This window comes from Lithobates pipiens, unplaced genomic scaffold (genome assembly GCF_037356315.1).
Source record: "Lithobates pipiens isolate NorthernLeopardFrog02 unplaced genomic scaffold, aLitPip1_a1.2 Scaffold_18, whole genome shotgun sequence".
Lineage (NCBI taxonomy): Eukaryota > Metazoa > Chordata > Amphibia > Anura > Ranidae > Lithobates > Lithobates pipiens.
This window is the reverse complement of record NW_027507758.1, coordinates 374,143,549-374,162,668: the sequence shown is the minus strand read 5'-3', so window position 1 is coordinate 374,162,668 and position 19,120 is coordinate 374,143,549. Positions and strand designations below refer to the sequence as shown.

The following is a 19,120-nucleotide window of genomic DNA, read 5'->3' as shown; positions in this document are numbered from 1 at the left end:
AGCCTAGTAAACCATGCTTTTTAGCTGGCTGAACCAAAAAAAAAAAGAAGGACGGACACGCTGTGCTTACTATCCGATGTTCCAGTGATCCAAATCCAGTGCAAAAGAGCTGAGGGCGGGGCCGAGTTTTGCTGTCTGTTTCTATGGATGCAACAGCGAGATTCATGAGCGCCACCAGGGAAAGCGGCTCTGTGGGGGCATCCGATAAAGAAAAGCCAGGAGCGCCGCCAACATTTATTACTTTTAAAATAAACTTTACAATCACTTTAACCATTTCTGGACTGCCCACAGCACATATACTGCGGCAGAGTTCTGCCTATATAAACAAAGCGGATCCCCGTTCTGACAGGGGAGCAGAGAAAGAGTGATCAGCTGTTCCTAGTGATCAGGAACAGCTATCGCTCTACTCCATTTAGTCCATCCCCCTGACAGTTAGAAAGCACCTCCCTAGGGAACACTCAACCCTTTGATCAGCACTAGTGTTAACACCCTTCCCTACCAGTGCCATTTATACAGTGATCAGTGAATTTTTATAGCACTAACAGTATTGGTGTCAATGGTCACCAAAAAGTGTCACTTGGGGTCAGATTTGTCTGCTGCAATGTTGCAGTCGTGCTAAAAATAGATGATCCCTGCCCTTACTAGTAAAAACAAACAAAAAGTAAAAAAGTCCATAAATCTTTCCCCTATTTTGTAGATGCTATAACTTTTGCGAAAACTAATCAACATACGGTTATTGCGATTTTATTTACCAAAAATATGTAATAGAATACATATTGGCCTAAACTGATGAATAAATAATATATTATTATATTAAAAAAACAAAACTAAACAAAACAGGAGGTGATCAAATACCACCAAAAGAAAGCTGTGTGTGTCTCATCAATTTATCAATTTTGTATGGGTACGTCGCACGACCGTGCAATTGTCAGTTAAAGTGATGCAGTGCCGTACTTCAAAAAATTGGCTGGTCATTAAGGGAGTAAATCCTTCGGGGGCTGAAGTGGTTAAGAGTGCATGCCAAACAAAAAAAAAAAAAAAGAGAAGAGAAATAAACAAAACTATACCTGCTAGTGGAATCATCCTCATCAGAATCAATGAAGCTAGTTGTGTCCAGCTCACTGCTCATAAGGGTGGATGAGCTTTCATACCCTCCAGTATCCCTGCGTCTCTCCGTCTTTGATGTACCATTTAGCCTGGGAGCTGTGACAAAAAAATAAAATAAAAATTAAGACTTTTTCTAGGATTTACAGAAGTCCACAAGCAAGGAATACATGGGTAGATCAAGCTATACATCAGTGGGCATAAAAAGCAATAATGGGATAACGTGCATTCAGAAACAATGCTTTTGTAGTTAGCCAGAACATGCTATATAGACAGTTATACACCAATTTTCTTTTGGAAACCAAAGAGAACACTCTGGAAAATATATTTCAAACAACTAAATTTAGAGGTCAGCCACCTCTGGCGCTGCTCAGTTCCGTCACTTGAAAATACAAAAGTGCTGTCTCTGTATTTACAAGCGACAGCGCTCCTCTCCCCACGGCTGCTCAAACGCCTCCCTCCTCTATATACATCGAACTCTATGAAAGAGCAAAGGAGTGACGCACCCTATACTTCGAGCTCCGAGCACCCCTCAACCCTGCAATTTGTACATAGCACACCCCTCATCACTGCACTGTAATGATGCGCAGTAACCTTCAGCAACAAATCAGTGAACAGTAATGATCTCTTGTCATTTCTAGCAAGCAAGTAGTAAGCAACAATAATGTGCAGTAACCTCTAGCAACCAATAGGTGAGGGGTAATGCGGTGCAGTAGCCTCTAGCAACCAATTGGTTAGCAGTAAGGATGTGCAGTAACCTCTAGCAACCAATCTGAGTATTAATGTGCATTAACCATTAGCAATCAATCAGCAAGCAGAAATTATGGGTTGTAAGCTCTAGCAACTAATCACTGAGTCGTAATGTGTGCTGTAACCTCTGGAAACCAACCGTTGCCTGATCTGCTGCAGTGAAGTGATTTTGAGTCTAGCTGCTATTTATTGTATGTCTCAGAGTGTGGGGCTTTGGGGGGGCCCCAAAAAAAGGTTTGCCCAGGGCCCAATCAATATTAAAGACGCCCCTGCACTGAAGTAAATTGCTTTATAGAAATTAAAGTACAGGAACCAATATTTCACTGTTCATGAGTTTCATAAGTCAGTGCAAATGAAGATTTGTGACAGTTGTGTTGAGTTAGGCCCACGAGATGCCGGTGCAAACTCGTTTTTAAAAGCTGAAACTGGCGTTTAGAAACGCCCGTTTTGCCACAATTTTACTGCATTTTTGTCTAGAAGCGTTTAGTTAAGATAACATCAGACCGTCCCCAAGCTCAAAAAACAGTATTAACTATTTCAGCCATTTTGTGAGACCAGAGCGAGTAGCAGCAGCTATGAGAGCAGCAGTGTACGGTACTTGTATTTAGCGTGTCACCTGCCACAAGTTGTGGTTTGTCCATTTCCACGTCACTTGCCACCTGTCAGGTCACTTGGCACAAGTTGTGGATTGTTTACTTGCAATTGTTTAAAATATATTTTTTTAATGTTTTTTCATAATTTGCCATCATTTTTGAAATTAATGTAAAAACAAAAATAAAAAAAATAAGGCACCTTTAAAAAAACACTCAAACAAAAAAGCGGCAAAACGCCGGTACCGTGTTTAACACGTTTGGCATCTGAACCCATTTTTTTGCTTTTGGAAAAACGAGGTTTAACGCAACTGCATAAAAACTGTAAAAAAACTGTAAAAAACGAGACTGTGTACATGGACACATAGGATAACATTGAATGAGTTCAGGGGCAGTTGAAAAAAATAAAGTGTCCAACTGCCTCCGAACACGCGTTTAACAGCGTCTCGTGTGCATGGGGCATTATATTACACAATGCATTATTTATTTGATTTTGTGAATATAAGCCCATAAACCGTTATGCATGCAGTTCTAAATCAGTTTAAACTAGGTCAAGTACACTATGGAAAAACAATCCAAATAAAACAGGTATTTTTGGAAAGCAGACAAAATGTTACTACCAGCACTGAACTCATTTTGCACTTTGGGGTTTTAAAGTAATACTTATGGCTGACTAAAAGCGAAGCTCATTTAGAATTTACATAACAGTGAAGTTAATCAGTGCTGTAAACAAAGTAAATTATAGCTGTTTAAATGCGGTGGGAGTACAAATTTTTTACAAAAAAAGATTTGATTATGACTAGTACACATTTTATGGTGGCCATCAATAATCAAAATATTATATGTTCTAGTCATGTTATCAAACACAGTGTGGCATGCATTTGTATTCAGCCCCTAAGAGTCAATACTTTGTACAGCCACCTTTCACTGCAATTACAGCTGCAAGTCTTTTTGGGTGTGTGTCTACCAGCTTTGCACATCTAGAGTGACATTTTTGCCCTTTCTTTGCAAAATAGCTCCAGTTCTGTCTGATTGGATGGAGAGCGTCTGAACAACAATTTAAGTCTTGCCACAGATTCGCAATTGGATTTATGTCTAGACTTTGACTGGTCCAGTCTAACACATGAATATGCTTTGATCTAAACCAATTCCATTGTAGCTCTGGCTGTATGTTTTCAGGGTTGGTGTCCTGCTGGAAGATGAACCTCCGTCACAGTCTCAGGTTTTTTTGCAGACTAAAAGGTTTCTTTCAAAGAATGCCCTATATTTAGCTCAATCCACCTTCCCATCAACTCTGACCAGCTTCCCTGTCCCTGCTGAAGAAAATCATCCCCACAAAATGATGCTGCCACCCCCATGTTTCATGGTGAGGGTGGTGTGTTCAGGGTGATGAGCAGTGTTAGTTTTCCACCACACATAGCGTTTTACTTTTTAGGCCAAAAAGTCAAATTTTTGTCACATCTGACCAGAGCACCTTCTTCCACGTTTGCCGTGTCCTCCACATGGCTTCTCACAAACTGCAAATGGGACTTCTTATGGATTTCAACAATTGCTTTCTTCTTGCCACTCTTCCGTAAAGGCCAGATTTGTTGAGTGCACGACTAATAGTTGTACCATGGACAGATTCTACCACCTGAGCTGTGGATCTTTGCAGCTCCTCCAGAGTTACCATGGGCCTCTTAGCTGGTTCTCCAATGCCCTCCTTGCCCGGCCTGTCAGTTTAGGCAGACAGTCATGCCTTGGTAGGTTTGCATTTTATGATGAGGGATTGATGGATTGACAGTGCTTTGTGAGATGATCAAAATTTGGGATACTATTATTTACCCTGCTTTAAACTTCTCCACAACCTTATCCTGGAACTGTCTGGTGTGTTCTTTGGCCTTCATGATGCGGTTTGGTCACTAAGGTTCTCCGACCAACCTCTGGGGGCTTCACAGAACAGCTGCATTTATACGGAGATTCAATTACACACAGGTGGATTATTTACTAATTAGGTGACTTTTGAAGGCAATTGGTTGCACTAGATTTTAGTTAGGGGTATCAGAGTAAAGGTGGCTGAATACATATGCACATCACACTTTTCACATATTTGGGAAAAAATTTTAAACCATTTATAAAATTTTCCTTACCCTTCACAATTATGTGCCACTTTGTGCTGGTCTATTAGTTAAAATCCCAATAAATACACTTAAGTTTTTGGTTGCAACATGACAAAATGTGGACAATTTCAAGGGGTATGAACACCAAGGCACTGTAAGTGCTCCAGTAGTATCTTACTTGAAAGGCAAACTGGGCTCCTTAAAATGGCATATATGGTTCTCTTTAGGAGGTATTGGGTCCTAGCCTCTATAGCCCATGCAAACCCCATCTGTAGCGACAGATGCTTCCAGAGCTGCGGGCAGCGTGGAGATGGACTACAAACATGGTAGTCCTGCCCACAACAGCTGGGATTTTGGTCAAGTATTTTTGGCTTCCTTCAAACCTTAATCCAGTTGACAATTCATAGAGATGGTAAATTAGCTCGGTTGCACTGTTGAATCCAGGGCCTTTTGCACCATTTAAAATTAACAACCTGCTTATTTTTGGCCACCAGGGCCTGGAAAATAAAACCTCCATCCAATACTCTCCTTTCAAGAAGAGACGCTATGATAATGCTTCATGAAAAATACTCAGCATCCTGATACACAGCATTTACTTTTTCTTCTGAACCAGTCTGGCTTACTCATAACCCAATGAAATCAAAGAACCCTCCCCTTTTCTAGGGAAACTTCGACCCCGGGATGCTCCATCCTTGTTTGTGCCTAAAGAGAATCAAAGTTTCCATGGTGGGATCCAGGTCCCCCATCTCAAAAGGAATGTTCTTATGCAACTTTGTATGATTATTTTAGGTAATGTTTTCATGTTCCTGCATGGGTGTACTCGCTGTTATGTTATTCCCTTAAAACAATGAAAATTATTGAAAGAAAAATAAACTGGACAGAAAGGCACATAGAAGAAAACATAGATCATATCATGGGGCACTTTAACTGAGCAGAGTACATATTGTCAATGCAGCCAGTTATGTATTTGAGGTAATTTTCTAACCAGCTTGAAACAAATGACAGCATGCCGTAACAATCAATTTTATTAACTATTGTTATTTTATTACTGCCCACAAGCGTTTACCAGGGACATAAAAAAAAACATTTGTAACCTTATGGATGGGTACTCCGTCGAGCTTGAACATCCTAGTTAGGCCTCATGTACACTGCTGCAGATCTTTAGGAGCAGATGGTCATTTTTTGTAACTGCTCTTGAACTCTCCTCTAAGTTATCTTAACAGTACACAGGTTAGTTTATAGTGGTTTCTAGGTAGTTGAGTTTAGAGGCTTTTTTGGAACCCCCCAAAAAAATGTTCAGAAGCTGCGTTTAGAGGCATTTCAAGCGCCAAACACAGCTATCCGCATTTTCGTCTAGAAAGAGGGAAACATTTATTACTGTTGGGCATGGAAAATGCTAAAAACACACCAAAAACTCAATCATCACTGCCTGCAAGCTTGATATATCATATGGTATTCCCCTCATCAACCAATTATGCTGTACAATACATGACTTGCATTACTTGACGCTGAAGTTAAGAGTCACCAACAGACGTTCCTCTGGTGGCTTGCTTTTCCTCATGTTGGTGCCCATGCGAATTAGATGGGGTCTAACCTTTTCGAAGATAACGTCAAAGGTGGCAATTGACAAGCGTGTAAAATTAAAAAAATTCTCTGGGTAATTACGCAGCTGAACATAGGGCCTGGATTACGTTACAGTATCCTGTGGACATGTGTTGAGCCATCAATGGATGTGTCCAGTAGCAACGAACTCTGGTTCTCGCACGCAATTTTCTACATCTTTGGAGCCTCAGCAAAAGCAACATCAGGAGCATTTCCTCGCACAGGCTCATCATGGGATCCATATTAACAAACCAAACAAAAAAAACAGCCAGCTACAAGCACACTGCTTCCTCAGTTGCTACTCACACTGTTCTCTCACAGAACGGCTGAAATAGTTAATACTTGTTTTTAGTGCTTTCTAATCATTTGGGAGGGTCTCCTGAGGTTATCTTTAGTAAGCGCTTCTGAGCGCAAACGCAGCTTGTAAACACTGAAACACGCGGTTTTAAACGTGGATTACTAGCTGTGATGTTCCAGCGTTCAGGAGAGCTTGAGAAACATCCCATGTACATGAAGCCTTAATGTATTTAGTTTAACATGCTTTAACCACTTGATCTCCAGAAGATTTACCCCCCTTCATGACCAGGCCATTTTTTGCGATACAGCAATCAGCGGATTATAGCGGGATTACAATATTGCAGCAGCCAATGGGACACTGACAGACACTTTGTGGCAGTGACACAAATACAGTGATCAGTGTTAAAAATATGCACGGTCACTTTACTAATGACAATAGCTGGGAAGGGATTAAAAACTTCTAGGGCTATCAAGAGGTTAACTGTGCGCCTAACCAGTGTTTTTCTGTAAACTGTGTGCTGCTTTTACTAAAGGGAAGTGATGGATTTTTTTTCCTGCTTTGCAGGAACACAAAAGCTATCACTTTCCACCTATCAAAATGAAGCTCTGCCTGGTTTACACAGGCAGAGCTCTGTTCTGTGTCCATCCATTGCCTGCAGATCGGCTACTGTGTATAACCACAGCATAAGTGGTGTGCCAACACCTAGGTGGAAGTGGAGAGTCACGCATATATATGCGATTCTGCACAGAACGCCTGCCCTGTAGTAGTATATCTGCAATGGGGAGGTCAGGAAGTGGTTAAAGGCTAACCTCACCTTTCATGGAGAAAAAACAAAAAACATAGCTAATACATCTGTTACACAAGCCACATTGAAAGTTATTAAAAATAACTATTCCTTTCCAATCTGCCACACTGCAATTTTATGTAAAATTCAATGAAATTTGGCCACTCTGAAGGCACTCTGTACATGGATTGTGTACAGAACGACTCCAGAAATTTCTTGCTTGTGTGATTGGCTGACTGATTCACCAAAAAGTCCGCATTACTATACAAGTCAGATTTTAGGCAACCTCTGCAACAAAAATGTCACTTTTAACGAGATACTCCCAAATGGCCAAGCACTTCTCAAGTGATTAAGACCCTGAAATTTTCCTCATTAGAAATCTGCAAGTACATCAGCTTCAGAATAATGAAAAAGTTACCCCATCAGGGTTTACTTCGTCTTTAAGCAAATAACTTTCTTCAGAACAAAGACTGTAAAGACATCATACCTAGGACACGGATACACTCATCACAGCCAACATTTACAGGCCTGTACTGTTATCTTCCACAACCTCTGCATTAAAACTCACGCAAGTTTCCTGTGAAGCCTGAAAACTCTTCTTTAAACTGTTAAATAATAAAAGAAAAAAGATCTCACGTGCAGTATCCTAGTATAGATGCTCATGAGCATACAGGGCACACACACTTTACACAGGAGCTCACAACCTATGCGCACGATTTACATATTAGGCAGAAAAAGCATGAGCCTAGAGGTCGACCGATATGGGTTTTTCTCTGGCCGATGCCGATATTTAGAAATCATGGCGGCCGATAGCCGATATATGATGCCGATTTTTTTTGGACCGATATGTTAGGCCGATTTTATTTTATTTATTTATTTTTTTCCTTTTTTATTATTTTTGTAATCCCCCTTGATCTAACACACCTTTCCCACTGGGGCGTTTTTCAGGCGCTTTTAGGCTAAAAATAGCGCCTGTAAAGTGCCTGCAAAATGGCTCCCCTGCAGTCTGTGTGAAAGACAGAGTGCTTTCACACGGAGGCGATGCGCTGGCAGGATCTTAAAAAAAAAAAAAAGTCCTGCAAGCAGCACATTTGGAGTGGTGTATACTGCTCCTCCACCACTCCTGCCCATTGATATGAATGGGCACCACTGCCGAAGCGCATGCAATGCGATTTGGCAGCAGTGCTTCATGGGCGCATTTAACCTCTTCCTTGGCCGCTAGCTGGGTTATATGTGCCCCACTAGCAGCCAAATAGCACCGCTAAAATGATGGTAAAGAGCCGCTAAAACTTGCGTTTTACCATCAACGCCTGCCCGCTCCAGTGTGAAAGCAGTCTTCATAAGTGATACAGAAAATATCTTACATTTAAACATTTATTAAACAAAACAAACCTCCAATCAGTTTACTTGTATGTATGATTTAGATAAAAAAAAAAAAAATGGACTAACTTTACTGTTTTTATTTTATTTTTATTTTTTTAAATAGTGTATTTTTTCCCCAAAAAAATGCATTTGAAAGACCTCTGTGCAAATGCCGTGTGACATAAAATATTACAACAACCGCTATTTTATTCCCTAGGATCTCTGCTAAAAAAATATATATAATTTTTGGGGGGGTCTAAGTGATTTTCTGGCATAAAATACAGGATTTTTACTTGTAAGCAACAAGTGTCAGAAAAGATTTAGTCTTTAAATGGTTAAACTGAGAACTTCTACACACAGAGATGACTTCATTCATTCAAGTGTAAACATTGTATCATTTTGTTCTTTTCTTGGCAGCCTGCCCAGAGAGGAGGAAGACGTTTCTAAGGCAACTTACACACTTCTATTACAGAAGTCATTTCAAAGTCCCGCTGTAGTTCTAAATCGGCTTTTTATCAGCACAATCGGCCGATGCCGATTATTTAAAAAACGGCAAATATCGGCCGGCCGATATATCGGTCGACCTCTACATGAGCCACAGCAAAAAGCAGTGCTGAGGCCAGCAAAACCATCCTACTCTGGGGGCATTGAATAACAAGGCTACAGGATGTGATATTTATAGCTGGATATGACAGGAGATAGCAAGGAGATGGCAGGTGCACAATGTAAATTCACTTAGATTGCAAAGGGCCAGTCTGACCAAAGTGAGACTAATTTTAAGTGGAGCCTGGTAGGCCGAGTTAGCAGCTTGTTTTTGAATTTTCGTCTTGAAAACAGGAGCAGTGTTGAGGCTAACTGCCAACTGATGGAGAAGGTGTAAACAAAGCCCTCAATGGTCTCCCTCACAGCAGTGATCACATCAGCCAAGGGCTTCATTTACACCATCTCCATCAGTTGGCAAGTAGCCACAACAGTGCTACTGTTTGATCGGATTTGGGGGATTAGCTTGTCGTGGTACAGGATTCATTACAGCAGCACCACCCACCTGTAAATGTTCACATAATATGGTGTTCCATACAGAAGCCAGTTGTGGCCAATTTTTATTGTGATTTATACGTTCATGTGGCACAGTAAATTTCTGCCTTTAAGAGCCGGTTCACACAGCGGGCGATGCGAGGCGACACGACTCGCCTCGCCTCGCTCTGTACAATGGAACCGTTCTGAGAGGAGCGACTCGAGTCGCTCCGACTCAGAAAAAAGGTTCCTGTACTACTTTTGGGCGACCTCGGGGCGACTTGCATTGACTTCTATACAGAAGTCATCTGCAAGTTGCCGCTGAGGTCGCGGCGAGGCAAGTCGGAGTTGCCTCGCCTCGCCTGCAGTGTGAACCGGCCCTTACTATAATGAGTCTCCAGTGGACTCCACTGTTTTCAACCCAATTGGGCATGGTCTATTTTTAGGATAATTACAGCATTAGTGCAGTGACACAACCTAAGCATTCATATAGAGACTAATTGGTGTTTTTGCTGTGTCTGAGCTTTGTATCTTTCAGTGCCTCCCATTGCATTCTCACTAGCAAATACACGTGTATGCAAAAGTTTAAGAATCCTGAAAAATTTCCATGATTGTCATTTATAAATATTTGGGTGTTTGGATCAGTAATTAAATTTTGATCAAAAAACTGAAAAACACAGTAATATTTCAGTAGTGAATTGAGGGTTATTGGATTAACAGAAAATGTGCAATATGCATCAAACTGAAATTAGACAGGTGCTTAAATTTAGGCACCCAAACAGAAAAATCACATCAATATTTAGTAACACCTCCTTTAGCAGAAATAACAGCCTATAGATGCTTCCTATAGCCTTTAATGTGTGTCTGGACGAATGTATTTTGGACCTTTCCTCCTTACAAAACGTCTCCAGTTCAGTTAGGTTTGATGGTTGCCAAGCATAGACAGCCCACTTCAAATCACCCCACAGGTGTTCAATAATATTCAGGTCCAGGGATTGGGATGGCCATTCCAGAACATTGTACTTGCCCGAGTAGATTTTGAGCAGTGTTTTGGGTCGTTGTCGTGTTGAAATATCTAGCCGCGGCGCAACTTCAACTTTATGACAGATTCATCAACATTCTCAAGAATCTGCTGATACTGAGTGGAATCCATGTGACCATCAACTTTAACCAGATTCCCAGTACCGGCACTGGCCACACAGACCCACAGCATGATGAAACCTCCACCAAATAATTTTACTGTGGGTAGCAAGTGTTTTTCTTGGAATGCTGTGTTCTTTTGCCGCCATGCACAACGCCCCTTGTTATGACCAAATAACTCAATCTTTGTTTTATCAGTCCACAGCAACTTATTCCAAAATTAAGCTGGCTTGTCCAAATGTGTGTTTGCATACCTCAAGTGACTCCGTTTGTAGCATGTGTGCAGAAACTCTCCCATATGGCTTCTCCCTGTGCAAAGTGCGCTGAATTGTTGAAGGATGCACAGTGACACCATCTGCAGCAAGTTGATGTTGTAGGTCTTTGGAGGTTGTCCGTGGGCTTTTTTTGACCGTTCTCACCATCCTTCACCTTAGCCTCGCCAATATGTTGTGTGGCCTGCCACTTCTGGCCTTAATAAGAACTGTAACTGTGGTCTTCTATTTCCTCACTATGTTCCTCACAGTGGACAGTGACAGCTTATATCTCTGCGATAACTTTTTGTAGCCTTCTCCTAAACCATAATGTAGAACAATCTTTGTTTTCAGGTCATTTGAGAGTTGTCTTGAGGCCCCCCATGTTGCCACTCTTCAAAGCAGAGTCAAAGAATTTTAAAAGCATTTCTGATTGGATGCACCTGTCTATGAAGTTCAAGGCTTAATGAGCTGACAAAACCAATTGTGTGTTCCAATTAATCAGCGTTAGGCTGGGTTCACACCGCTGCGGGTGAGAGATCCGGATTTGATTCGCACCGCACTGCAAATCACATCCGATCTGTCTGTGCGATGCGAGTTCAGCCATACAGATAGTATGGCTGAATTCGCATCGCACCCGCCGCAAACTCCCACAGGACCCTTTTTTTGGTCCGCAGCAGAATCGGATCGCATGGGTGTTCACACCATGCGACCCAATTCCTGTCCGAGTTTGCAGATCGCACTGCGATATGCGAACTGGTCTGGGGGTGTCATTAAGATTTCATTGACACTCCCAGCAGTCCGCATAGGGCAATGTGAACTGCCGGCGGGAGGCATGCGATGCGGGAAAACGCTGCGGATTCGCGGCGTTCCCGCATCGCTATGGTGTGAACCTAGCCTTAAGTAGTTACAGGTATTCAAAATCAACAAAATGACAAGGGTGTCCAAATTTATGCACCTAATTTTTTTTTGATGCATATTGCGCATTTTCTGTTAATTCAAAAAAACTAATTTCACTACTGAAATAATATTGTGTCCTTCAGTTATTTGATAGATCAAAATGAAATTGCTGATCCAAACACCCAAATATTTATAAATAACAATCATGGAAATTGTCAGGGGTTCCTAAACTTTTGCATAAAACTGTAAATGCATTTAAAAAAATAAAAAAAAGTCTTGGCAGAATTACCTTCACAGGTCTCACTCAAGGAGACAAACATTCTCATTCATTAGAAGGCCCTCACTGCCAAGCAGCCATAAATGTATGTCCTACAAATCAGGTACTTTACATGCTGGCGGAAAACCTTCAGATGACTCTAGCTGTAAGTACTGCAGGTCTCAGATCCCAGCACTGCAGGTGCATCCCCATTTCCCTCTTCTATTTACTAGTCACAAAACACAGACTCAATATCCATTTTGTGAATAGCCTGGAGGAGAGGTGGGTGGAGATGTGACTGTAGCATGGAGGACAAAAAGATCTGCAGTCAGGTACAATTGGCGCTGGACTACCGCTAGCATTTACCACTTACCACCCAGTTGCTGTATAAAAATAGCTGGACTGCTGCTCCGAGGGCAGGTGGTTATTTTGCATGCGAATAACCATGCTCTGTTATCACTGTGTCCATTGGACACTGCAGATCATAAAGCAAGGGTACAGAACCATTGAAGATGTCCCTGCACCATGTGATCGCTATGACTAATCACAGTGATCAGAAATGTGAACTAAAGTGGGATTTTGTAGCCAACACTCCGTTTACTCTCATACACCAATCGTCTGTGAAAGGAAATAAAAAAAGTTAACAAACGTGACTGCTAGCAGCATATATTGCTGCAAGTTGCAACACATTTACTTAGATTTTAGTTTAATTTTGAAATGACAAACTGTGGGATTGTGCATGCACGGAGTTGGATAAAGACAACAGTCCATCCAGTTAAATCTGTGTAGAAAAATATTTTCCCATACCCCATTAAATTGTTTTTAAGATGCACGTCAAAGAGGCTTTCAAAACTATATATACTTCCTGTCGACACCACTGATTGTGGAAGAGAGTTCCACATCCTAACCACCCTGATAGTGAAAAACCTACTCCTGGGGACTGAAAAGATTCATACTACATTGGGATCACCGTTGAGATATTTGTATCGCAATCACATCTCCTCTCAAGCGTCTTTTCTCCAGGGAGAAGTTTAGCGCTTGTAGTCTTTCCTCATAATTGAGGTCCTTCAGTCCACTTACTCATTTAGATGCCCTTCTCTGGACTCTTTCCAACTACAGCACATCCTTTCTGAGGATTGTTGACCAGAACTGGACGGAATACTCTAGATGTGGCCGAACCAGAGTTTTAAAAAGTGGCAGAATAATAGACTTATCTCTGGAGTAAATTACCTTTTTAATGCATGCTAATATTCTGCTGGCTTTGGTAGTAGCAGCTTGACACTGCCTTCTATTTCTCAGTTGGTCTACTAGAACCCCTAGATGCGTCTCCATCCTGGAATCCCCTAGGGATTCTCCCCCTAAAGAGAAACTTGCATTTATATTTTTACCCCCCAAGTGCATTACCTTACATTTTTCAGTTTCTATATCCTGCTGTGTTATTGCCCTGCATATTTTTATGTTGTCAGCAAACACTGAAAATTAGCTTTATCCCAGCCTCTATATAATTTATAAATAAATTAAACAGAGTTGGTCCCAGGACAGAGCCATGGGGTACCCCACTATCCACTCTAGACCAATCTGAGTACACGTCATTACAACCCTTTGGACACGTGCCCGTAGCCAGTTTTCTATCCAGGTACATAACCTATGGTCCATGCCTACAGACCTCAGCTTGTTGTGGGGGACTGTACCAAAAGCTTTTGAAAAATCCACATATACCACATCCACTGGCCTACCTTTGCTCACTTCCTCATAGAACATTAATAGGTTGGTTTGGAAAGAACAGCCTTTCGTAAATCCACGCCGATTACTGCCAATGCCATTTTTATTAAAGAATGTTACACTCCAGAGTCTGTGATCTAATCCAATTTTCAGTGCGATTATGTAGTGTGAACTGGTTGCATTTGGGATTTGGTTTGCATATTTTATGGGGCAAAAATTGCACTGTAATCACATAAAAAGGTAGCACAGGAACATTTTCCAAAATCGCTCCATGCTTTGCCACCCATCAGCCCAGAGCCTGCACTGACAGTTCCCACTCCCATGCAGAGATGGGAGAAGAGAGCCGATCTGCTCCATCTCCTCCCGGCCCTCGCCTCCTGTGTGTGCAACATGGGAAATGTGAAGCCCAGCAGCTGAATGGTTAAATTCAGCGGAGGAAGCCCAACTCAACAAACTTTCTTGTGCTCACCTTGATCTTCTGCATGTCATTAGGAATCTGACAGCAGTGACCCTTGATTCGCCCTCCTGGAGGCCACCAATAGGGCTTCCTTCTTATACAAAACTGAATTTTGTGGGGGGGGGGGGGGGGGATGGGTTTATACTTCCCACATTACTACTAACCCTATTTGACATTATCCATTCCCATAGGCTAACATGTTGAAACAAACCCAGTTTGGCTTATACAACTTTGCAAAGTTTCCCCATTTTCACTAAATCTTTACAGTTTTTCATAACCCCTAGAACTCTCACTTGACAACATGTTATATAGTCAGTACTCGGTCCCACTGAAAAGGCGTGTGTTGATTGACTTCTCCGCTAACATACTATTTTGACTCATTGCAGAGAGTAAAACGGAGACAGCCAGCTGTTCTCTATGGGGTGGTCGGATAGAAAACTATTCGTCCCTTTCCACCCGACTGTCATCCGATCAGCCGGACAGAAGGGGGGACGGATCCCCATATGTTTGATTTTAGCAGTGGACGCCAGCGGGTGTAAACGGACACATGTCCACTGACATCCACCGCTCCATAGAGAATAATGGGTGGTCCAACTGAAAACAGACAGGTGGACCCCATCAGTCCGCTGATGCGAAAGGGGTCTAATAATTTAAAAGTCCCATTTCAATTTAGCGACTGGGGGATTCTGTCTCCAGCAGCAATTCCGCCGCCTCCTACCTCAAAGTATAACAATCTAAAAACTTAAATATACTGCAAATCATCAATGCTTAAACCATTTCACCCCCTCCTTGCCAAGGCCATTTTTCAGTTTCCAGCACTGTCACTTTGAAGGGCAATTATTCTGTCTTGCAACACTGTACCCAAATTAACTTTTATTTTTTTTATTTTTTATTTTTAGACCAACACAGGTACACCTTCTCAGAATGGTGCTTGCCCTACCCGACCGTATATGTACAGTGGCCATGCAGGAAGCAGTTAATGTGGTGGCCCCATTAGGTTTTCTTTTTAGTTTTTTGTTTCGCTCTTTATCATTACCCAAAAATCTCTCAGTATTAACACACTTGTTTTAGGGTGGCTCCTCTCTATGAAGAAATAATGAAACCACCCTAGGGCAGCAGCATTGTCAGCCTGTGGAGAGGGTAGTGTTATGAGCGCTAGCAAAGAACTTTGCTTAAAAGCGTTGCCTGAATTTCGGCTTTAAATTTTAGGAGTTACATACAGCAACAGTTTTTTTTCCTTTTGAGAAAAAGTTTAACATAATGAATAAAAGCTGACCAGTCATTTTGCCCTTGTTAAAGCAGAGCTAAACTTACCTCCTCTAACGCTCTCTGCAGCATCTTCTCCCTCTGTGCCACTTCACTGGCTGGTGCGAGATGACATAACTCCTGTTCATGTGCAGGATTTAGTCTTCCCAGCACCGAGGGACAATGCCAGTGATGTAGTAAGTGAAGTAAACTGAGCTGTGCCAGTTTAAAAAAAGAAAACTAATGTAGTTTGACAGCTGCAATATATTACATTTTTGCTTTTGTGTTTAGACAGGCTTTAACAGTCACCACACAGTTAACGCCCCTATTTTATTTTTGTTAATCCTCCTTACCTTAAAGAAGTCCAGCCTGAGCTCTTTCTGCTGGGCTTCTCCTATGGGTTACAGGAGTGCAATTCGGTCACTCTTGTGAGCAGTTTTCAGCAGACAGCGGTCCGAAGTCCACTCTCTGCTGACGTCACCAAGATCAGTCCTGGACCGATGGCCATCTCAGCCTCAGTAGTGGAGTAGAAGAGCTGCTGATTGACAGGCAGCAACTCTCTGCGCAGGGAGCAGTGAGAACTGAGCCATTTGCTATGTTCGATTGCTCAGTTCTCAGTGAAGAGGCACCAGGGGACAGATGTAGCATCAGATCGATGCTGCATACACCTAGGTAAGTATTAATCTGCAAAAAAACAGATAACCATACTTCTCCTTTAAAGTGATTTTTTTTTGTAAAACAAAAAGTTAAACTTACCAGCTCTGTGCAATAGTGGTCTTCTTTTCAGGTGCCTCGCCGGTACTCCTGGCACCTCCCCCTCGAGCAGTGCCCCAAGAGAAAGCCACTTTCCCTGGGGGCACCACCGCATGCTTGCTCCAAAGCCAATGCTCTATGTGTCCATAAGACACATAGGGCCGAGGCTTAGCCCCACCCCACGGCTCTCTACACATGGGCACACAGAGTACTAACTGGCAGGTATACACATCTATTTGGCAACAAACTAATGGTCTATCTGGCGTATGCAGAGCCCTTTGACAATAGAAGCATCCAACAAATAATCAGCAAATTCTACCTTGCATCCTATATGGGATCCGTTTGGGGAAAGACACGCAGTCTACATTTTTAAGGCAAGTTTTCCCCCTTCCCCCTCACTGCAACATTATATGTGGTTTCCTGCAAGGCAGTTGTCTCAGGAGGTCAGAACAACCCAAGAGAAGTCCTGGACCTTGTTTTAACAACTCTGGTTCTAAACTCTGTTCCCCATTGAATAAATAACCCAATACTGATGAAGATTGTGATTTGTTTGATTGAAACGTGTTGGGGTGTCTATTGGCAGGATCAACATTGTGGAAAATGAACACAAGCCAATACCTGCGTTTACCAGTGTTTTGTCATACGGGGGTTGCAATATAACCAGAGCTCATATTTTAAACTAACACAGTTTTTTTTTTTTTTTAGTATATTTGGTATTTTTTTGGTCTATCCCTTGCAGAATTAAAACTCGTGGGGGATTTTATCTTCTTGTCATAATATTTGGGGTGCGCAGCATCTTTTTATCTATGTGGGCCCTCGTTTCAAAACTGGTTAATTTGTTTGTTTACCATTTTACTTATTAAAGGAGTTGTAAAGGCAGAAGGTGTTTTATCTTCGTGCATTCTATTTTTTCTTTCTTTGTCAGTAAATTTTGTGTGGTCTCTGCCGCTGACAGGCCTGGAGCCTAGTGAGGTTAATATTTAACCACTTACAGACCGGACCATTTTGCTGGTCAAAGACCAGACCACTTTTTGCGATTCAGCACTGCGTCGCTTTAACTGACAATTGCGCGGTCGTGCGACGTGGCTCCCAAATAAAATTGACGTCCTTTTTTTTCCCACAAATAGAGCTCTCTTTTGGTGGTATTTGATCACCCCTGCGGTTTTTATTTTTTGCGCTATAAACAAAAATATAGCGACAATTTTGAAAAAAACGCATTATTTTTTACTTTTTGTTATAATAAATATCCCCCAAAAATATCTAAAAAAACATTTTTTCCCTCAGTTTAGGCCGATACGTATTCTTCTACATATTTTTGGTTAAAAAAAAAAAAAAAAAAACGCAATAAGCGATTATTGATTGGTTTGCGCAAAAGTTATAGTGTTTACAAAATAGGGATAGTTTTATAGCATTTTTATTAATACTTTTTTATTTATTTATTTTTTTTTTTACTAGTAATGGCGGCGATCAGCAATTTTTATTGTGACTGCGACATTGTGGGGGACTCATCGGACATTTTTGGGACCATTGTCATTTATACAGTAATCACTGCTATATAAATGCAGTGATTCCTGTGTAAATGACACTGGCAGTGAAGGGGTTAACCAGTGGGTGGCAGTGTAGGGGTTAAGTGTTCCTAGGGGTGTGTTACTAACTGTGGGGGGGTTGGACTTTCATTTAGTGAACACTGATCTCTGCTCCAATCACATGGAGCAGAGATCAGCGTCACTAGTTGCTAGGCAGAATGATAAATGCTGTTTACACGGCATTTCCTCCATTCAGCCGTCCCTTGAGACGTTCGCGGGTATGCCCGCGGCGATCGAGTCCGCGGGTCCCGCGACCGGACTCGCGGGGGTCCTGACCGGCGGCGCGCTCCCGATGGCAGGGCGGCATTGAAGGTACATGTACGCCAATATGCCTGCCCGTGCCATTCTGTCGACGTACATCGTCGTGCGCTGGTCGGGAACCGGTTAAGAAGTCGTTCATGCTTTTTTTTCTATTACAAAGGATGTTTACATATATAACGTTTGGGGGGTTCCGAGTAATTTTTGTAATTTTTTTTTTTTGCTACAAACTGATTTCAACTTGTAAACAGGTCAAAAAGAGGCTCGGTCCTTATGTTGTTAAAGTGGATGTAAAACCTCACATATACCCATTGAAGTGAATGGCCTCAGAAGATAAACAGATGAAACAAATCTCCCTACATAAAGTTTTATTTGTATATCTGCTGTCTTTAGCCTTCTACACACTTTAGAAAGTGAACCTCGCGTTAGAAATTTCCCTACTGCTCTACCATTGGGTGTGGAGTCTGGGCATACATTGATAGCTGATTGGAGGAAAGGCGCACACACCCCACCTCCACATAAGCAAAGGAAGGAAGAAACATGCAGAGCTGAAGTGTAAATAGACCAGCTCTCTGCTCGTCAATCTATAGCACCCTCCCCGACACAAATATTTACCTGCTTTTATCTCCTGTGTCGAAGAACTTGTCAGAAGTTATCATACCGATAACGGAATAGAGCAGCAGCTAGAGACAGCACTCAGCGCTTTAGAGAGAGAGAAGTAAACACTTCAGATATGTGCCCAGGTCAGATTTTATGACTGGGGTTTACATCCACTTTAATGCAAGAAATGCATTAAAGTAAAAAACTTTTGTAGCGCCGCCTCCTGAAGAGCACAAGCTAGGTGTTTTGTCATTTAATATTCCTGGAACCGCAGTTTGATTTTGGGTTTAATTACTCTAAATTTTGGTCTCAGTACTAGTCTGGCTGTATTGCATTGTGTTCTGCTTGA

The 19,120-nt window shown here is 41.9% G+C and overlaps 1 protein-coding gene across 1 annotated transcript in view; it reads right to left on the bottom strand.

Annotated features, from left to right (window-relative positions):
• The window catches only part of DVL3 (dishevelled segment polarity protein 3), a gene marked incomplete in the record, with an annotated part of 225,661 nt that overhangs the window by 38,544 nt on the left and 167,997 nt on the right, over positions 1–19,120 (bottom strand). Inside the window, 1 exon segment of the mRNA XM_077487709.1 lies at positions 1,068–1,203. Coding sequence (XP_077343835.1) covers positions 1,068–1,203 — 136 coding nt within the window.